General features: G+C 33.6%; 1 protein-coding gene and 1 long non-coding RNA gene across 2 annotated transcripts; both read left to right on the top strand.

Moving 5' to 3' along the window:
* The first annotated feature begins 2 nt into the window (after positions 1 to 2).
* On the top strand, positions 3 to 4,234 carry LOC109210620. The gene is made up of 3 exons (XR_002065582.1): positions 3 to 233; positions 321 to 451; positions 3,807 to 4,234. It is a non-coding gene; the product is annotated as an uncharacterized LOC109210620 (long non-coding RNA).
* A 9,687-nt stretch (positions 4,235 to 13,921) lies between these two features.
* LOC109210621 lies at positions 13,922 to 15,564 on the top strand. The gene is made up of 3 exons (XM_019374071.1): positions 13,922 to 14,159; positions 14,773 to 14,950; positions 15,063 to 15,564. The coding sequence occupies exons 1-3, from the start codon at positions 14,030 to 14,032 to the stop codon at positions 15,283 to 15,285; spliced, it is 531 nt and encodes a 176-aa protein (XP_019229616.1). The 5' UTR covers positions 13,922 to 14,029; the 3' UTR covers positions 15,286 to 15,564.
* Positions 15,565 to 18,725: the final 3,161 nt, after the last annotated feature.

Genomic DNA, 18,725 nt, shown 5'->3' with positions numbered 1-18,725 from the left:
TAGATAAGGTTTTATGTAACCTCACATCTCTCTCTTCTTTATTTCTATTTAACTTGTCCATATTTGAAACTCACTGATTCGACTAATTTGAATTTTTGCATGCAGCGTAGGCTCGAGATGAGAGCAAAGCACCTACCGTCAAGAAGTTTTTTACTTATTCACACAGATTGATCTCGAGATATCTGATTAAACTAAAGAGATCTCAATCATTTCGCCGCAACCTTTGAATCGAGGTTTTTCTCTCTCTCTCTTCTTTAATTATTTTTACCCTGGAATATTCGATGCTCACTGATTCGACTAATTCAAATTTATACATGCAGTATAGGCTCGATATGAGAGTAAAAAGCACCTACCGTCAAGAAGTTTTCTACTAATTCACATAGATCTATCCCGAGATATCTGATTAAACTGAAGAGATCTCAACCATTTCACCGTACTCCTTTGAATAAAGGTCTTTCTTTTTCTCTCTCTCTTTATTTCTTTTTAGGTTGTCGATATTCAAAACACACTGATCTAACTAATTCAAATTTATGCATGCAGTATAGGCCCGATATGAGAGTAAAGCACCTAGCATCAAGAAGTTTTCTACTTATTCACATAGATCGATCCTGAGATATCTGATTAAACTTAATAGATCTCAATCATTTCACTGTACCCTTTAAATCGTGGTCTTTCTCTCTCTCTCTCTCTCTCCTCTCTCTCTCCTTTATTTTTTTTATCTTGTCGATATTTGAAATCCACTGATCCGACTAATTCGAATTATTGCATTCTGTGTAGGCCCGATATGAGAGTAAAGCACCTTACCGTCAAAAATTTTCTACTTATTCACGTAGATCGCTCTCGAAATATCTGATTAAACTGAAGAGATCTTAATCATTTCACCGCAATCCTTTGAATCGTCCTCTTTTTTTCTCTCTCTTCTTTAATTATTTTTCTTATCTATGCACTTCCAAGTTTTGTGCTGCCGACTGCCCTTCACAGCCACATGGCTACGGAACCCTTCCACGTGAAGACATATTATCTTCTTGAATGTGACGTAAAATGATTTATGAGCCCAAAAAATGATACAAACAAAGTAACGTCTTGTGTGTACAACTTGTGTACTTTGTATTTTGACTTGACATTCTCTTTTGAAATAATTTTTTTATTATGAAAATCACATGGTGGTGGTACCCTTGGTATTGATTATTGAACCGTGTTGACCTCTCTTATTTTTTCTGTTCTCACTTGGTGTCTGGTATCTGTATAGGGCCCTGCTAAATTCGAATTTACGCCGGGACTCATATTGTGGTATAAAGCGTTTCCTAATAAAAGTGATTGACTCTATACCCAAGACTCAAACCTAAAATCTCTGATTAAGAATAAAGGAGTACTTATCACTCCACAACGTCCGTTGCTGTTTTCCTTTGCTTTATGCAAGTTTTTGATGGCTCCTGCATTTTACCTAGGTTCCTAAAAAAGTTCACTTCTATGATTTATTAGGGTTTATTTTGAGAAGGTATGAGTTTGACAACTGTTATACTTTTTATTAGAGGATAAAATTAATTACTGCATTATCTTATTATTAGCACAAGACGCTAGTTTATAAAGTAGGTTTATGTTTTGCATTAAGTGTAAATATTGATGAGCTCACAACAAAAGTGTAAAGCTAAAGCTTGTGCTTGTCAAAGATAATAAGTTATGAATACTTTTTTGGTTACACACTCAACTACTATTACGACCTTTAAACTATGGATATATAAGTACTCTTCTAGGTTATACTAATATATGATTAAGGAATCATAATACCTCAATTAAGTTTTGAAGATTCTTCATCTAATCAATGATAGATACGAGGAGGAAAATTAACCATAAAATTAAGTCATTTTCAACTCGAACTATATTTGTAAATATAATAGAAAAAAAATTTAACACAAATGTACAGGGGCGGAAGTTTATTAGGACCGAACGCGGTGTCACGGAGACCGCTTCGTCAATTTTTTTTACTCTATATATATATATATATATATAATAAGTAAAACAGAAATACAAGATAAAATCATTAAAAGTGACATCACTTGCATCGAAATAGCTCTATAGTCTAGTGGTTGATAGCTTCTAATTTGATGTGAGAGGTCTTGGGTTTGAACTTTTTTGGGTCCACAAATATTTTTTGACTGTTATGAGCCTATTGCTAGAAATAGTGACACGCTATTGAATATTTATGTATATATATAATTAAATCATATATTTATTTTGAATGTACTGGCTCTAAATCGAAGGTAGACTAGTCTTTTTTGCTTCTAGAGGTTTTCCTGGTCTCATATTTAATCTACTAGAGAAACTTTATTTTTCTTTAGAATATTTGGTGGATAGTGAATAATCAATAGTTAAAAGATAATGTTGGGTTAAATCTATAGAGTATTTATGGTAGCTTAAGCCCGGAACTAATTATTTTTGTGTGTACGTTTCCAAGCTCGTAACGTAAGCAAACCGAACTCCGCATTAATATTAATTGTCTGTTTTATGTCAAACTGGCACGATTTTTTCCAAAATATCTCACATCACTAAGATTCCTGCCCTTTATATTTATGCTCCCAATATTTTCACTACTAATATAAAACTTTGTTCATACATCCAACAAATAAAACAACAGACGACATATGGGAACTATACCCAAACAATGTAGGGTTGGATTATAATGTAATATATTAAAAAGTATTTTCTATATATGTTATTGAGGCTCACATGACTGTGTTCTGAGTAGTATAATTTCCATCATGAGGAATATATGTTTAATATTCCATCAGAATCTTAAATGCAGGCACATAATTAAAAATTTATTATATTACTTTATGCTGAATCATTTATCTTGTATTCTGAAATTGCGAGCCTAGTTATTGGTTAAATGAATCTGATCGTAATTTTGGTGGTGGTAAAATTGAGGTCCATAAAATTAATTTTATGTATTTCTCAGTGGAGCATGTTGGAACAAATAAAGAATCACGTTAGCTTCTGAAAATCCATGTTCTTGATACCTTGTGTATGTGAGGGTTTGTCACGTCTAATGATAGAGATGCAAAGATGGGGTTTATTTACTTTTGGGAAAATAATTATATATCAAAATAATAGTCGAAAATATATATATATATATATATAGTTATATATAGTTATATATAGTTTTGTATGTTGAGCGGTTGGCTTTGGCGTGTACGAGAAAAAGTAGAAGGTGGCCTATAAAGTATTGGGGAGAGGTGATCAGGCAGGACATGGCGTGGCTTCAGATTTTCGAGGACATGACCCTTGATAGGAAGGTGTGGAGGTCGAGCATTAGGATTGTGGGTTAGGAGGTAGTTGAATATTTTGCTACTTTCGTATCGGTGTGAGGCTAGTCTGATATGGTTTTGTCTTAGACTGCTAGTGGTTAATATTGTGTTCACACCATTCTTCCGTTTTTCATAGTGTCAGACCTTTTTTTAGTGGGTATTGTTATTGCTTTTCATCTATTTTCTGGTTCTTATGATGTTATTATTTCTATGGTTTCTGTTGATATATTGTCTCTTTTTGTCTTTTCGAGCCAAGGGTCTATCAGAAACAACCTCTCTACTCCCTAAGGGTAGGGGTAAGGTCTGCATATACACTACCCTCCCCAGACCCCACTTGTTGTATTTTACTGGGTTGTTATTGTTGTTGTTGTATACATTTTTGTATGTTATATACAAAAAATGTACAAATTTTATATACTTACGGCTATCAAATATAAATAATTTTGGCCGCAGACTAAAAGTAATATTTACCCTTTATTTTTTGGATTTCTTATTTTGTAGGTGTAATAAAACTAGTAAAGGGACTTACAACATGTCTTCTTAGCGGACGAACCATCTGCAGTAATTTGACCGGAAGTGGATCATCTGGAGTAGTTTGGCTAGAAGCGGATCATCTGCAGCAATTCGACTCGAATTACCAGTCGTTGGGAATCCTCACGTGGCGGATGGGTCCTTTATTTTCACAACCTAATTTACCTTCGATTTGGATGCAAAGAACTAATCCTAGCAACCCTCTCTTATGAATAAGTGAGTCTCCTAACACCCATAGTGATATTTAAATGGGGCTGACTAATTATTAATTAGTAGCACCCTTATGGATGTACTAGGCCCAAAAAATTAATTTTAATTAATAATAGGAAAAGCCAAAATAGGTATCTTTTTACTACTGAAAATTTTATATGTATCATCATCAAGATTCCTAGAGGTCAGAGGCGGATCCAAGATATAAACTGTAGGGTTCAATCTTTAAAATTCTTAGTATTGAACCCGTTATATTTTCAAATTTATGGTTCAGAACTATCATTTGTTGTAATTTTAGTGATTACACATAATTTATGCTCCACGTCGAATGTTATGGGTTCAGATGAACCCGGTGTCTTTACTCTACATTCGCCCCTGCTGACGGCATTGATAAGATCTTAATTAAAGAACTCAGGTTCAAGTTTCGTGAACATAAAAAATTCTAATAAGAAGTAATTTTCCTTTTAATGAATTTTACATAATATAAACTTAAATTAATCGGAATACCAAAATGAATATAAAAAAAAATAGTAACTTCATACATGTGAATATGTCATGTGGAGGACATGTAATTGGGTAGGAGGGACAAGATCTTTCATATCCCTTGTTTCAGAAGGCTGTTCTTCATCTAGATAAGTTAATCTAGCTTTTCATTAAATTGTCAGTCTGTTTTTCGATTATTTTAGCGTTAAATACTATACCTGTTAATCGGGCCGGGCTGACCCGTTTTCAGCCCGCTTCAACCCGGGTCAGCCCGGTTCAGCCCGCTACTGTAGCATATAGGGCGGGTTGGGACGGGTTGGATGGGGAGCGGGTTTTAGACGAACACATTTTGGATACCGGTGCACCGGAACCCGCTAAGCCCGCTAACCCGTTAATGGATTGTTAACGGGCTGCAGCCCGGTTCAGCCCGTTAATGGGTTATATTTCTATTTTTTTTAATTTTTTTTTTAATTTATGTACCGTTGCTAACAAAATTTAATTAAAAAAAAATTTAGCACAGCCCGCCCGAGCCCGTTTAAGCCCGAACCCGTACGGGCCCACAAAACCCACAAAAATACAACCCGCTAACAGCCCGCTATTCCCAGCCCGCCCGCTAACCGAACGGACTGGGATTTTTTCCGTTCAGCCCGTCCCAGCCCGCCCGATAAATACCTATATTAAATACTCCCATTATTTAAAAGAGTTTATGTTTTACGCGCTAGTCTTTGGACTTTGATGGTGTAAATTATACTTATACCATCAAATACGTAAAAGATTGTTACACGTAATCATATTTAATAAGCATTGACCGGTAATATACATAAATAATAAATAACCTACTATATCATGTTAAATTATACAGATGATACAAAATTTTGTTACACTATCAGTTCATAATAACTAAGATTGAAGTTATATATATAAATAGCATAAAGAATTTTTATTCTATCAGTAATTAATTTAATTGACTAGGTTTGTTATTATTTAATTTTTAGATTTAAGTTATATACATTGTCAATGTTATCTTTACTTGTTGTAGCATGTAATATGTCTTATTCTCAATATTACAAATATCACATTTTAAGAAGACTTACCTATAAATATCTTTTGGGTAATCTGATAATGTAAATGATTATTTACACTAGCGATGAATATGACGTAAAGACTATTTTTAAGACTACCATATTAAACATGTTATGAAAAATTACCTTTGATTATACGTCAAATAATGGTGTAAAAACTCTATATACCATTAATGCATAACTCAGATATGCTCTTAGAAAGCTATACTTCTCGGGGGCGGATCCATCTTGCGACCTACGGGTTAACGTGACCCAGTAGCTTTTGTCCAAACAGTGTAAATGTGTTCGAAAAATTCATTAAATATCTCTAAATGTTTGAATGGAACCCACTTAATATTGAAAATTTACTCGATATCGTTGCAGGAACCCATAAACATTAAATTTTGAATCCGACTCTGAATTAATTCTCTAGTCACAACTTGGAATATACTTTAGTCACACTTGGAATCTTATCAAGCTTCTCTACGAATAATGTTTTGTTAGGTATTAATTATGTCTGGTTTAATTACTTAGATAGAAAGAATGAATTCATTAATTAAACAATTTTAATTAGGTAGAGTATTATACTTGGTCAATTCCATTTGTTTTCTATAGCATAACTTCAACTTATTTACATACTTAGAATATTTTACACTTCTAAACTGTGCCTTTTGAAAATCATATGTAATAAGGCAAGTCGGTGCCTTTTCAATTAGCTTTTCCATCTTATACATATTTTTCGTAATTATGGCCTGCAAATAAAAAAGATTTTTTAATTAGATGAGACAAAACATAATTAGAATACAAATATTATTGTCCTTCAATTTGTGGTCAAAGTGCTAACCGAATCTTTAACTGAACTTTTAAACTATTTCAAGTTCATTGTATGGTGTAAATTGTATTGGTTTTAATAAAGAAAGAATAAAGTACATTTGATATACGAATCAAGAGAGCTAATACTAACGTTACTTTGTTCTATATAATAATATGTCCGGAGATAGTTAACCTTTCTTGATTGACGAGTTATATATATATATATATATATATATAACTCGTCAATCAAGAAAGGTTAACTATCTCCGGACATATTNATATATATATATATATATATATATATATATATATATATATATATATATATATATATATATATATATATATATATATATATATATATATATATATATATTTTGTTTTGGACCGTGCACAGTTTATACTCTTGCGGGCCAGGAGTATAGCAACATGCAGTTTAGGCTCGTGCGTTAAGGAGCATCATGACTTGCAGTTTAGGCTCGTACGGCGAGGAGTATCATGACTTGCAGTTTAGGCTCGTACGTCGAGGAGCGTCATGACTTGCAGTTTAGGCTCGTACGTCGAGGAGCGTCATGACTTGCAGTTTAGGCTCGTACATCGAGGAGCGTCATGACTTGCAACTTAAGCTCGTATTTTAAGGAGCTTTGCAACTTGAAGATTTTGCTCAAATTTGAAGAGCTTCATGACATGCAGTTTTTGCACGTGCGTCCAGGAGTGTAGTTATCTACTTTTGACGACTTGGAAGCATTGACGCGAAGGTAATTTCTTCTTATCTTTTTTGTGCTTTCTTCTTTGACGTCTTTTTTTCTTTTTTTTTTTTGTAGGTCAAGCGAGAACGAGGTGATCCATGCATGAAGAAGGCGGTCTTAAAGTGTGAGGGGATGAGTACTCATTAACCGTTAACCGTCTAAGCCAAAGATTTATTTTATCTTAGGCAAAGAACATCACGCCGTTTATGCCAAAGATTTATTATCTGAAGCGAAGACCATTACACCGTCTGAGCTAATGACTTCATCTTGTTTAACTTCATTTTATCTGAGACATAGACCTTTACACCGTCCGGGCCAGATTTATTTTGTCTGAAGCGAAGACCATTACACCGTCTAAGCTAATGACTTCATCTTGTTTGAAGATTTAACTTCATTTTATCTAAGGCATAGACCATTACACCGCCTGGGCCAAAGATTCATTTCGTCTGAAGCGAAGACCATTACACCGTCTAAGCTAATGACTTCATCTTGTTTGAAGATTTAACTTCATTTTATCTAAGGCATAGACCATTACACCGTCTGGGCTATATATATATATATATATATATATATATATATACACACACACACACTATATTAGAAGCACGAAGGCCCATAGTGAAATGTCGTTTGTTTTTTTACCCTTTTAAAATTGAGTTCATACTGGACAAAATAGTCATTTTAATATTTTCTTAAATATTGGAATAGTTATTTATATAAAAATCCCTAATATTTAGGAATTTAATCTTTTCATTATATAGATTTTACTTATATAAGTTCTTCCTTGTTTCAACTAGGTAGGAAATATTAATCCCTAATATAAGTAAATTAGGATCCTTCAACAAAGGTTTTAAAAACTTCGTTTCTTATCACTAATATTTAGTACTTAATTAGGAACAAAATTTGCTTTCTTCTCGAGAGAATGAATAGACTTTGCCTTTCAATAATTAGCTAAACAGTGATTATAGACAAATGAGTTTAAAATCAAAACCCACAAGCCACATTCAAATATAAATGATTAGCTAAAATTTACATACAAAAATATAAATGCATATTCAAATAAATATTATAATAGATATAAATTTCTAATATCGAAATGATATCTTAATTGCATGAAAAATATATATTATTTTATACTTTATTTAAATAAATTTTATATTCGTCGATATAGGTACACGCGGAAAGCGCGTACCCTAAGACTAGTATATATAAATGTATAATATACATCTTTTATACATAATTTTTTTATATATTTGACTAGCAAATATAATATTTTTTTGGCTGAGCGGTCAAATGTATAACTTATCCTTTTTATTAGGGATTGTTACCTAAATAGCTGGCTAGATTCAATGTTTATTTTTCTAGCTGGTATGCATAATTAATTCATTGATTATACACAGTTATACATATGTATTCTACTTGAAATTAATATATATTATACATTCGTCAGCTATATTTAGTTTAAGAGATTAGATGAGCGACTATTTGAATTAATTCTTATTTTTATTTAGTACATGCACAAAGTGGAAACCCCAAAAATATGGAAATAAGCATCAAAGAAAGCAGGCCCAAGTAAAAAGAGCTACCAGAGAAAAGACAGAAAAAACCCAGGTCCATAATTAAATATGTTAAATGGGCTCACTACGGAGAACAACTGTCTCAATAGTAAGACCAGGCCCAAATGATAAAAGGACTCCCAAGTCCAGCCCATCTCCAGAAGTCTTCAGCCCATCTTTGGCAGATTTCTTTCTAATAATCTCATCCAATATGAATAGGGCTGTCAAATTTGGCCCAAGTCCAAATGATCCGTCCAATCCGTCCAAGGTTGGGTTGGTTAATTGATGTTGAAATGACGTGTAGTAGCCACTAATTAAGGGTGTCTTTAATTTTTATCCACTAATTATAATGCTCAGCAAAAATAGCCACTACTAATAGGAAAAAGACAGTTTTACCCTTTCTTCAATGGTTATATTCCTAAACCCTTTTGCAAAAAGAAAGAAGCGATGAAGGTGAAGTATATATCAAGCGCAGTAATGGTAAATGTGAAAAACCCTTCTGAATTTCGAGCTATAGTTCAACACCTCACTGGGAAAAGCCCTCCAAAATCGTCCAAATTTCATCAACAATATGCAAAGACAGAGAATTATCATAATGATGAAGTTGCAGCCAAATTAGCTCCTGGTCAAAGTTCAAAAGGATTTTCTGGATTTCGGTTTCCCTATTAATATATAGTGTAGTAGTTGAGCTTTTCTTTGGCTTTGTTGCTTCAGTTTACATGTCTTGACATTGATCATTTCATATGTTACTCAATGACTAGCTAGCTAGCTACTTTAATTCAGTTTTAGAAATATAAATATTTTGCTCACCAATAGTAACAGTTTAACCCCCAATGGTGGCCGAGTTAGTTGAGTAGAAGATCCCCAAATAGGAGGTCGCAGGTTCAAAACCATCCCATGCATTTGTCTACTGTGGTTTACCTCTCCAGTGTGGTTTGCGAGATATATCCACTTATGTTTATAGACTCTTTTAAGTTTTTGCTATAAATTGGATTCATTTAGATTATTCTTATTTGAGCAGATCTCTGAATTTTCAAAATTTCTTTCTTCTTACCTTGTTTTTGTTTCTTTTGAGTTCAAAGATTAAAAGTTAAGGACATGAGTCCTTAAGTTTGAAATGCAGGTTCAAAAGATAAGGACAGGCAGTCCTTAACTTATAGTTTCAAGTTCAAAAAATAAGGACATGCAGTCCTTAAGTTATTGTTTCAAGTTTAAAACTTAAGGACTTTCTGTCCTTAACTTTGAGTTTCAGGTTCAAAAGTTAAGGACAGGCAGTCCTTAACTTATAGTTTCAAGTTCAAAACTTAAGGACTGTCTGTCCTTAACTTTGAGTTTCATGTTCAAAAGTTAAGGACAGGAGTCCTTAAGTTTGACTTGCAGGTTAAAAAGTTATGGAAAGACAGTCCTTAAGTTTGAATAATACGTTCAAAAGTTAAGGACAGGCAGTCCTTAACTTTGAGTTCAAAGTTCAAACGTTAAGAACAGGAGTCCTTAAGTTTGAAATGCAGGCTCAAAAGTTAAAGACATGCAATCCTTAAGTTTGAATTACACGTTCAAAAGTTCAGGACAGGGAGTCCTTAACTTTGTGTTTAAAGTTATCTCATTTTAACAACCTCCTCCTCAGAGGCTCAAATAAATTGTGCGTAGTTTATATTACTTTGAGTCCTCACAATCTTTAAATCTTCAGAGCGCGCCAGTTACCCATCCTTCTCCGACACACTTACCGACTAAATTGCCGCTTTTTCCAAATTTTTTATCTCATGATTTTCCTATTTATAACCTCCAGATCTAATTAACAAACTTCTGTAAAAGTCCAGCCAAAATTCTGATAAGATACACATTCTCCTGAAATTCAAATAAAAAATTTGGATGTAAATCTCACGAACGGGAAGTCCGCAACTATAAGAATTATTTCATGCCTTCTTTACCCAACTTGTTAAAGATGGACCATATCTCTGTATATAATTTATTGATGGGTAAATAAATGAGGAAAATAAACTACCATGACATCCATATCCGTGTCTACCAAAGACTAAAGACAGGTATAAGTTATAGCAGAAGGGTATTTTCGTCCAGTCAGGTATAAGTCTATTAAACCAGTGGCTAAAAATTAAAGACATTTAAAACACTGGCTTTAAAATAAAGACAGATGTTGTTAGTGGCTATTTGTGCACATCGCCCTTAATTGATGGGGAAGTTACGTGATATACCCGTTTATAAAACTCTCTTTCATGATATACCTAAGTTTTGAAATTACATCAAATATCCCAAAAATATTACACGGCATACCTCCGTATATTCTAAAATATATCACGATATTATACTTTGGAATACAATCCAAACCTCACTTACCATATAATCTAATTTGAAATATAATATTCTAATTAAACAGACCATAATATTTTAATTTGGAATATATTATTCAAACTAAAGATACCATAATATTCTAATTTGAAAAATCCAAACCTAGATTACTCTAATTTGAAAAATTCAAACCTAGATTACTCTAAAATTCTAATGAAGAACAATATCCAAATATTCAAACTAAACATGCTACAATATTCTAATTTAGGATACAATATCCAATTTAAATATATTCTAACAAAACATACTACAATATTCTAATTTGGAATACAGTATCCAAACCAAATATACTACTTACGTTTTAATTTGGAATATAGTATCCAATGCAAATATATAATAATTTTTAATTTGGAATACAATATTCAAACTAAACATGCTACAGTATTCTAATTTGGAATACAATATCCAAATTAAATATATCACAATATTCTAATTTGGAATATACAGTATTATATTTTAGAATACAGTAGGTATACATGGTAAAATAATTTTATAAAGTAGGTATATAGAGAAAAATAAATATTTTAATTGTATATGGTGTTAGCTGATGTATTCAATGGGCATACCGCGTAGATTATCCTTAATTGATCCCTCCAATTGTTGAACGCAGCTCTTTTTGACCTAACTTATCTCAACCCATTTAAAGTTGGGCAGATTTTTAACCTAAATTGGTCCATGAGTAACTTTACCAAAATATCTTAGAGATAATTTTTTTTTATATGTTATGTATGACCATAACAAAAATTATTTAGTAATTATACAATTCATAAGAAACAACACATATTAAGTAAAGCTTGATAAGAGCTGGAGGGGTTGGATTATGACCTAAATTTTAGCCCATCTTGACCCAGTCCATCTCAGCTCAAGTAACTTTTGGACGGGTCAAATGACCGCCCAATTATTGACTCAACCCATTTAAATTGGTTAGCCAAGAGCCTATATTAGCTTATGATATTTCCTGTTTGTGATAGAAAATTGTTTGCACGAGTTGGCGATTGATAATATACAAACATATATTATACATTTTGTATACGGTCAAGATCGTATGCCTTCGATCTATAGGCTCGAGGGGTCGCCCCAAGCCTGAGTTCAGGCAAGGTTGAGTTCGGGCCCGATGGATTAGACTCGAGCTCAAAAATAGGATGCAAGGCCCGAGGATCGGAGTACGAGGAATACCGAAGCCGAGCACGCTCGACCTCGAAATAATGCTGTTATGGATTTCTAACAGAATGAACGAGATTCCTGCCACGCCACCAAGATCATGGCGCAAATCCCGGAATAGAATTGTACGATTCCGTACTAGGCGGTTAGACAGTTGTACCAATGATATTCCTTACTGTAAATAGAAATGTACCTTATTAAGGGTTTCCCTATTATATAAAGGGCACCCCAATCATTTGTAACATCATCTAATCATTGGCAAAGAATATACTATCCTACTTTTCTCGCTTCGAGCTGTCCTTTAGCTTTATTGTTCTTACTTTATTGTTCTTAATTCCTCTTGAGGTCACTGAGCTCGAGGTCGATACTACTGAACAATACTGGTTTGGTTTACCTGTTTCTTTCGTTTATAACTCACATTTCTTGATTGTCAATTGGTATTGAATTAAATCACACATCTTTAAAACCACAAATCAAATTTAATTGTTACTCGTATTTTCGAGGTAAACACATTTATTAATTTTTTTACAATTTCTTTTCGACCGATACATTTATTTATAAGTAAACATATTATAATAAGTTATTTGATATGGATGCTTATAAAAATTATGTTATTTTATCAGCGTATATGACTTAAAGCATATAAACATAAAGAATTTTAACTTAAATCATATAAACATAAAGAATTTTACCTTTATATATATTCATAGTGTAAATTTTGTAACTGACTATCTTTTCCCCAGCTATCATATAACTTTTATTTGTTATATTAAATAATTTGTACTCTTATTTTATGAAGATTTATAAATATTTTTAAGTGATTCCGTATATAATTCAAACCTCTGTTTGTCCATAAAATATTTCGGGCATGAGAAAGAAAGGCGGCGGACAACCGACTTAACTGGAGACCCTAAACAACATTGAGGATGAGTTTTCTTTTTTTCTTAATTTTTTTTCAAATATGTGTTTGTCCGTAAAATTTTACAGATTTTAAAAAAATTCGAAAATGAGTTTTTTAAATTTTGACCAATTTTTCAAAAGTTTCAGATTTTTTTTCCTACTAATAAAACTGCAATATTTATTTTAAATAAAATACATGTCCAAACATAATTTCAAATTTCAAATATTATGTTTTACCTAAATTTTAAATATACCTTTTTTTTTTTTTATAAATTATAATTTTTATATCCAAACGCCTACTAAGTACCATTAAATTTTTACCTCTATGGAATATGAGAAAGGAAAACTACCACCAAAGGATGTGGTGCAGTGGATGGGACTGCTCCTCCCTTAACCAGAGGTCTCGAGTTCGAGCCCTGGGTATGGAAAAATCCTTGGTAGGGAACGCACCCTCCGAAAGGGGGCCTATGCGATGCGAATCCGAATATAGTCGGGCTCTAATACGGATATCGGACACCGAGTGGAAAACCAAAAAAAGAGAAAGAAAAACTGAAAATAAATGGTCTTAAACTGAGGCATCACAGGTATCTGCTACTGGATAGACATTGTTGCATGTAACAATATACAATCCAAAGAAGAAAAAGTAGCTAACAACAGAAAGGACAGCAGAAAGTGACAAGTGTCCCTCCACCTGTTCACATTTAAAGCAATTAAGCATGACACGTACAATTGCAATCTGTACACATATTGTCTATATATGTTACACCACCTTTGCATTTCTGTCCTTATATAAATTAACACTAAAAAAAAATAAAGTTGAAGTTTCTGGTTTTTTTCTGTCTAATTTTGCAAATCTGTGGAAGGAAAGAGAATTATTTGGTTATCTACAAGAAAAAATGGCTAGGACTGTGGCAAGGAGTGTTGCAGCTCCATTACTGTTTCTGAATTTAGTAATGTATTTTATTGTTTTAGGTTTTGCTAGTTGGTGTCTCAACAGGTATATTAATGGCCAAACTAATCATCCTAGTAAGTTCCCATCTCTTCTCTTTACCCTTTAAAAATAGGATTCTTTATACAAATAATCAATCGTTTATTCACTGTTTACTTTTTTTAGTCAGTATACCTAGATTATACACATTTTTTTTTCGTGTATACATATATAAATTATACACGAAATACTTTTCAGGCAATATATATAGGTTATACATATACAATTATACATATATTATATATCGGATATTTTTAGTTTAAGTAGTTATGTTTGCCGTAACTTTTAGTGTAAGCAATTATATTTATTGGGTATTTTTAGTTTAAACGATTGGGTGAGCGGCTGTTTAGGTTAATTCTTCTTTAAAATATTGGGTCAAGGTCAAGCTGTGTACTATTATGACAAGTTTATTTATTGTTTTTGTTCAAGTTGTATGCATTGATTTTTGTGTTAAGTTCAACAAAATTAAACCTTACAATAATTGGAAGCTAAAATGAAGGCAAATAAAAAAGACAATGATGTACAAACAGTGCTTCAACAAACAGTGCTTCAACTTAGTCCATGTTGGTTTAGAGTTGATTTTTAGCATTAATGAAACTTTTGCTTTAAAAAAAAAGGAATACTAATGTTATATTTTCTTAATATTTGGAGGTTTTGGTGGAAATGGAGCCACGATGTTCTTTTTGGTGTTCGCGATACTGGCGGCCGTCTTGGGAATAATATCGAAGTTTATGGGCGGAAATCATCTGAGGGTATGGAGAAATGACAGTCTTGCTGCTGCTGGTTCATCAGCTATTGTTGCATGGGCTGTGACTGCACTAGCTGTTGGGTAATAAAAATTTTATTTATGCAGATTGTTTTATCTTACTTACGAGTGACTTGATTGTGTATATATATTTATTAATTCGTCGTCTTTATATAAATTTAAAACATTTTTATAGGTTGGCATGCAAGGAAATAAATATAGGAGGATGGAGAGGATGGAGGCTAAGAGTACTTGAAGGATTTGTGATAGTTCTAGGATTTACTCAATTGCTCTATGTTCTCATGCTTCATGCCGGATGGTTCAGTAGCCGTTACGGTCCCGGCTACCGGGAAACTGAATATGGCGCGGGTGCACCCGCCGGAGAAAAGGGTGCCGGCGTACCTACAACCGGGGTGTAATAAAGCTCGGTACTCTGTGGTGATAGAATGTAAGCAGAATATCTAGAGTCTTTGGGTCTCCACTAGACTATTATGTAAATTACTAAGTTCTATAAGCTTTTGGTCTCTTATTGGACTATGTGAATTATGTCTTTTACATTTGTTATTTACTCTTATGTAGAATTAGGGATGTGATTTTGGGCATTTGGGTCTTCTCTTAAGTTGGATTGGCTTGTAATCATGAATCCGTGATATGAAGCGGTTGTGTCTCAATTATAATTTAGAAGAATATTTAGTTCCTTTTGGCACAATGAACTATAATTTAGAAGAATATTCAGTTTCTTCAAGAAGTCAAGTTGTAATCCTCGATGGGAAAATATGAAGAACGAGATAAATGCATTAGCGGCACCTTAACGTCTAAAAATTTGTGACATATTATTTGACACGAATATTTTGACATATTTTTTAATTGGGCCATCTTCATTGTTACTGTATTCTTGTTAAAACTGTATTCTTGTTAAAATCAGTTCCGCTTAACTCGATCTTGGTTATAGTCTATATCGATCAAAGTCGAAGCGTGAGCCTATCAGTGAAGTAAATTTAATGAAGCAACAACTGCTGGTACCATAAAGAAGCGGCCATAAATTAGAGTCTTACCAATTTGAAAGATCATTTAACGTAGTTGAGATAATTGAATCTTGGGTTGTTCGATCAAGTAAAGGAATGGCGTCGATAGAAAAGAAAACTCTTTCTTTGGCCTAATTATCGATTAAAAGATTTAGTTTGTAATACCAATTTGAAAGATCATTTAACGTAGTTGACATAATTGAATCTTACCAATTTGAAAGATCATTTAACGTAGTTGAGATAATTGAATCTTGGGTTGTTCGATCAAGTAAAGGAATGGCGTCGATAGAAAAGAAAACTTTATTTTTTGAATTGAAGTTCTTTCTTTGGCCTAATTATAGATTAAAAGATTTAGTTTGTATGAATTGTTATTGGTTTGATACCAGTAATGGTAGTATTGAAAATAAATTGATAGTACTATATACCATATTTTGTATAGAGTATCTGAAAATAAACAAATATACACATGCTTTGTCTTACATCTCATTCGAATCTAATTCGAGTAGACGATATTAAATCAATAAGGTATCGATTAGATCTAGAAATGAATCAACAGAATCTTCTTCATTTTAGGATTTTAGGTTTAAATTAGTCGTTTTTGTGAATGAAAAAAATGTATCTACCATCTTTCTGGATTCCTATCTAAATCAAATTTTGAATTTGAGTAATTTATTGGAATTGATAAAATAAGGTGTTCATAAAGAAATTAAGTCTATATATCACGTTCAAATTACTGGCATTATTATTACCGATCGATATCATAAGAGATTTGCCTTTTCTATTGATTCCTGCGGATTCGATCAAAAACAATTCTTAAATGAGGCCAGGGATGAATCGAAAAAGAAATCTTTATTGGTTCTACCTCCTATTTTTTATGAAGAGAATGAATCTTTTTCTCGAAGAAAAATGGGTCCGGATCTTCTGCGGGAATGATTTGAAAGATCCAAAACCAAAAATAGTGGTATTTGCTAGAAACAACATGCAGCCTCTTTTGTTCCAATGAATTTGAATTTGAAAAGTGATGTTTAAGGTTGATAGACATGATAGGTTATGAGTTCGATTTCACTCTTAGGCGGCTCTTGGGCCTAAGAGAATAGATTGTAGCAAGCACGACAAGTCGGACGAGGAGGGTAATCACTAACCCTCAGAATATTAGTGTGGATATGCTTCAGTTTCTTTATCAAAGAGAAACTGGATGATGGACTGTACCGTGAACTTATAATCCAAAGTTATGTGGTGAAGTTCCCTCGTCTTCATTGAGGGTTTTCTCTCTCTACCATGGAAGCTATTTCCTCCTCGTGATGTAACGATCCGACTGGTTTTTTTTCTTTCTAGAACCCCGTTCCCTTAAATAAGACTTTTCGTACCTTCTTTAACTGATTTACGACTTGCGGGGATAGTTGGTTCGGGATTTGAAAGAGTTTGGATTGAAATCGGAACACTTGATCCCTTAAGGTTGGCTTAAAAGGCCAAGTTTGACTTTGGTCAACATTTTTAGTAAACGGACCCGGACTTGTGTTTTGACAGTCCCGGAAGATTCGTAGTAAAATATAGGACATGGGCGTATGCCCAGAATCGAATTCCAAGGTCCCTAGCCCGAGTAATGAATTTTTGTTAAAAATTGTTAAACTGAAATTCTAAGGATTTAAAGAAATTGAATAATGTTTGATCATATTAGTATCGGGACCGTATGTTGGTTCCGGAGCCCGGTACAGGTCCAATATAACATTTAAGTCTTGTTTGTGAAATTTGGTGAGAAACGGGACTGATTTAACGTGATTCGGACGTCCGGTTGTAAAAATAGGAATTTTGAATGTTCTTAAGGATTTCATGCGTTTTGGAGTTGAATCCGTAGTTTTAGATGTTATTTCGACGATCTGATCGCTCGATCAGGTTTGTACAATGTTGTTGGACTTGTGTGAGCATTCGGAGTGGAGCCCCGAGGGCTCGAGTGAGTTTCGAGCATGGATTGGGGGTGAAAAACACCCCAGTTTTCTGGTGTTTCTGGGCAAAGTTGCAGGTCTCGCAAATGCGAGGAAATGTTCGCAATTGCGAACCTCGCATTTGCGAGGAAAGCATCGCATTTGCGATGAAGCTAGGCTGGGGGCAGTGGTCGCATTTGAGACGTTTTCTTCGCATTTGCGAACCCAGCAGGGTCCGAATTTGCGACCCCACTATCGCATTTGCGATCATGGCAGGGGGAGACCCAGTTCGCATTTGCGATCATTTTGTTGCAATTGCGACTTCGCATTTACGAACCTGATGTCGCAAATGCGACATCAGAGGCCTGGACACAGCTTTTAAAAACGGGACTTAGGCTATTTATTTCATTTCACTTCTACACTTGCGCGATTTGGGAGCTTTCGAAGAGGGGATTTCAACCTAGCATTGTGAGGTAAGTTATTTCTACTTAATGTGAGTTTAATACTTGGGTTTTGGGTAGATTAACACACAAAATTAGTAAAAATCGTGGGATTTGAGTAAAACCTAGGGTTTTGATAAAAATAACACTTAACCACGGAATTTGTTATGAAATGGAGTAAGAATCATATATTCTCGATCCTTAGGCTATGGGTAACAACTTTCTTAAAAAATTTCCGGAATCCGGGCACGTGGGCCCTAGGTCGAATTTTAGGAATCTTGTAATTTGGATTGGGGAATCACCCTAGTGGTTGGGATATGAACTTTTAAGCCTATATTGATTGGTTTCTATGCTATTTGGATAGTTTTGGAGTATTTGGCACCAAATTGAGGGTTTGGGCTTAAGCTTGGACAGGAAAGTAGGCCGTGAAGCGAGGTGAGTCTCCTTTCTAACTTTGTAAGAGGGAATTGTC

Source organism: Nicotiana attenuata, unplaced genomic scaffold (genome assembly GCF_001879085.1).
Source record: "Nicotiana attenuata strain UT unplaced genomic scaffold, NIATTr2, whole genome shotgun sequence".
Lineage (NCBI taxonomy): Eukaryota > Viridiplantae > Streptophyta > Magnoliopsida > Solanales > Solanaceae > Nicotiana > Nicotiana attenuata.
The sequence above is the reverse complement of the archived record's forward strand: the minus strand, read 5'-3'. Positions and strand labels throughout refer to the sequence as shown.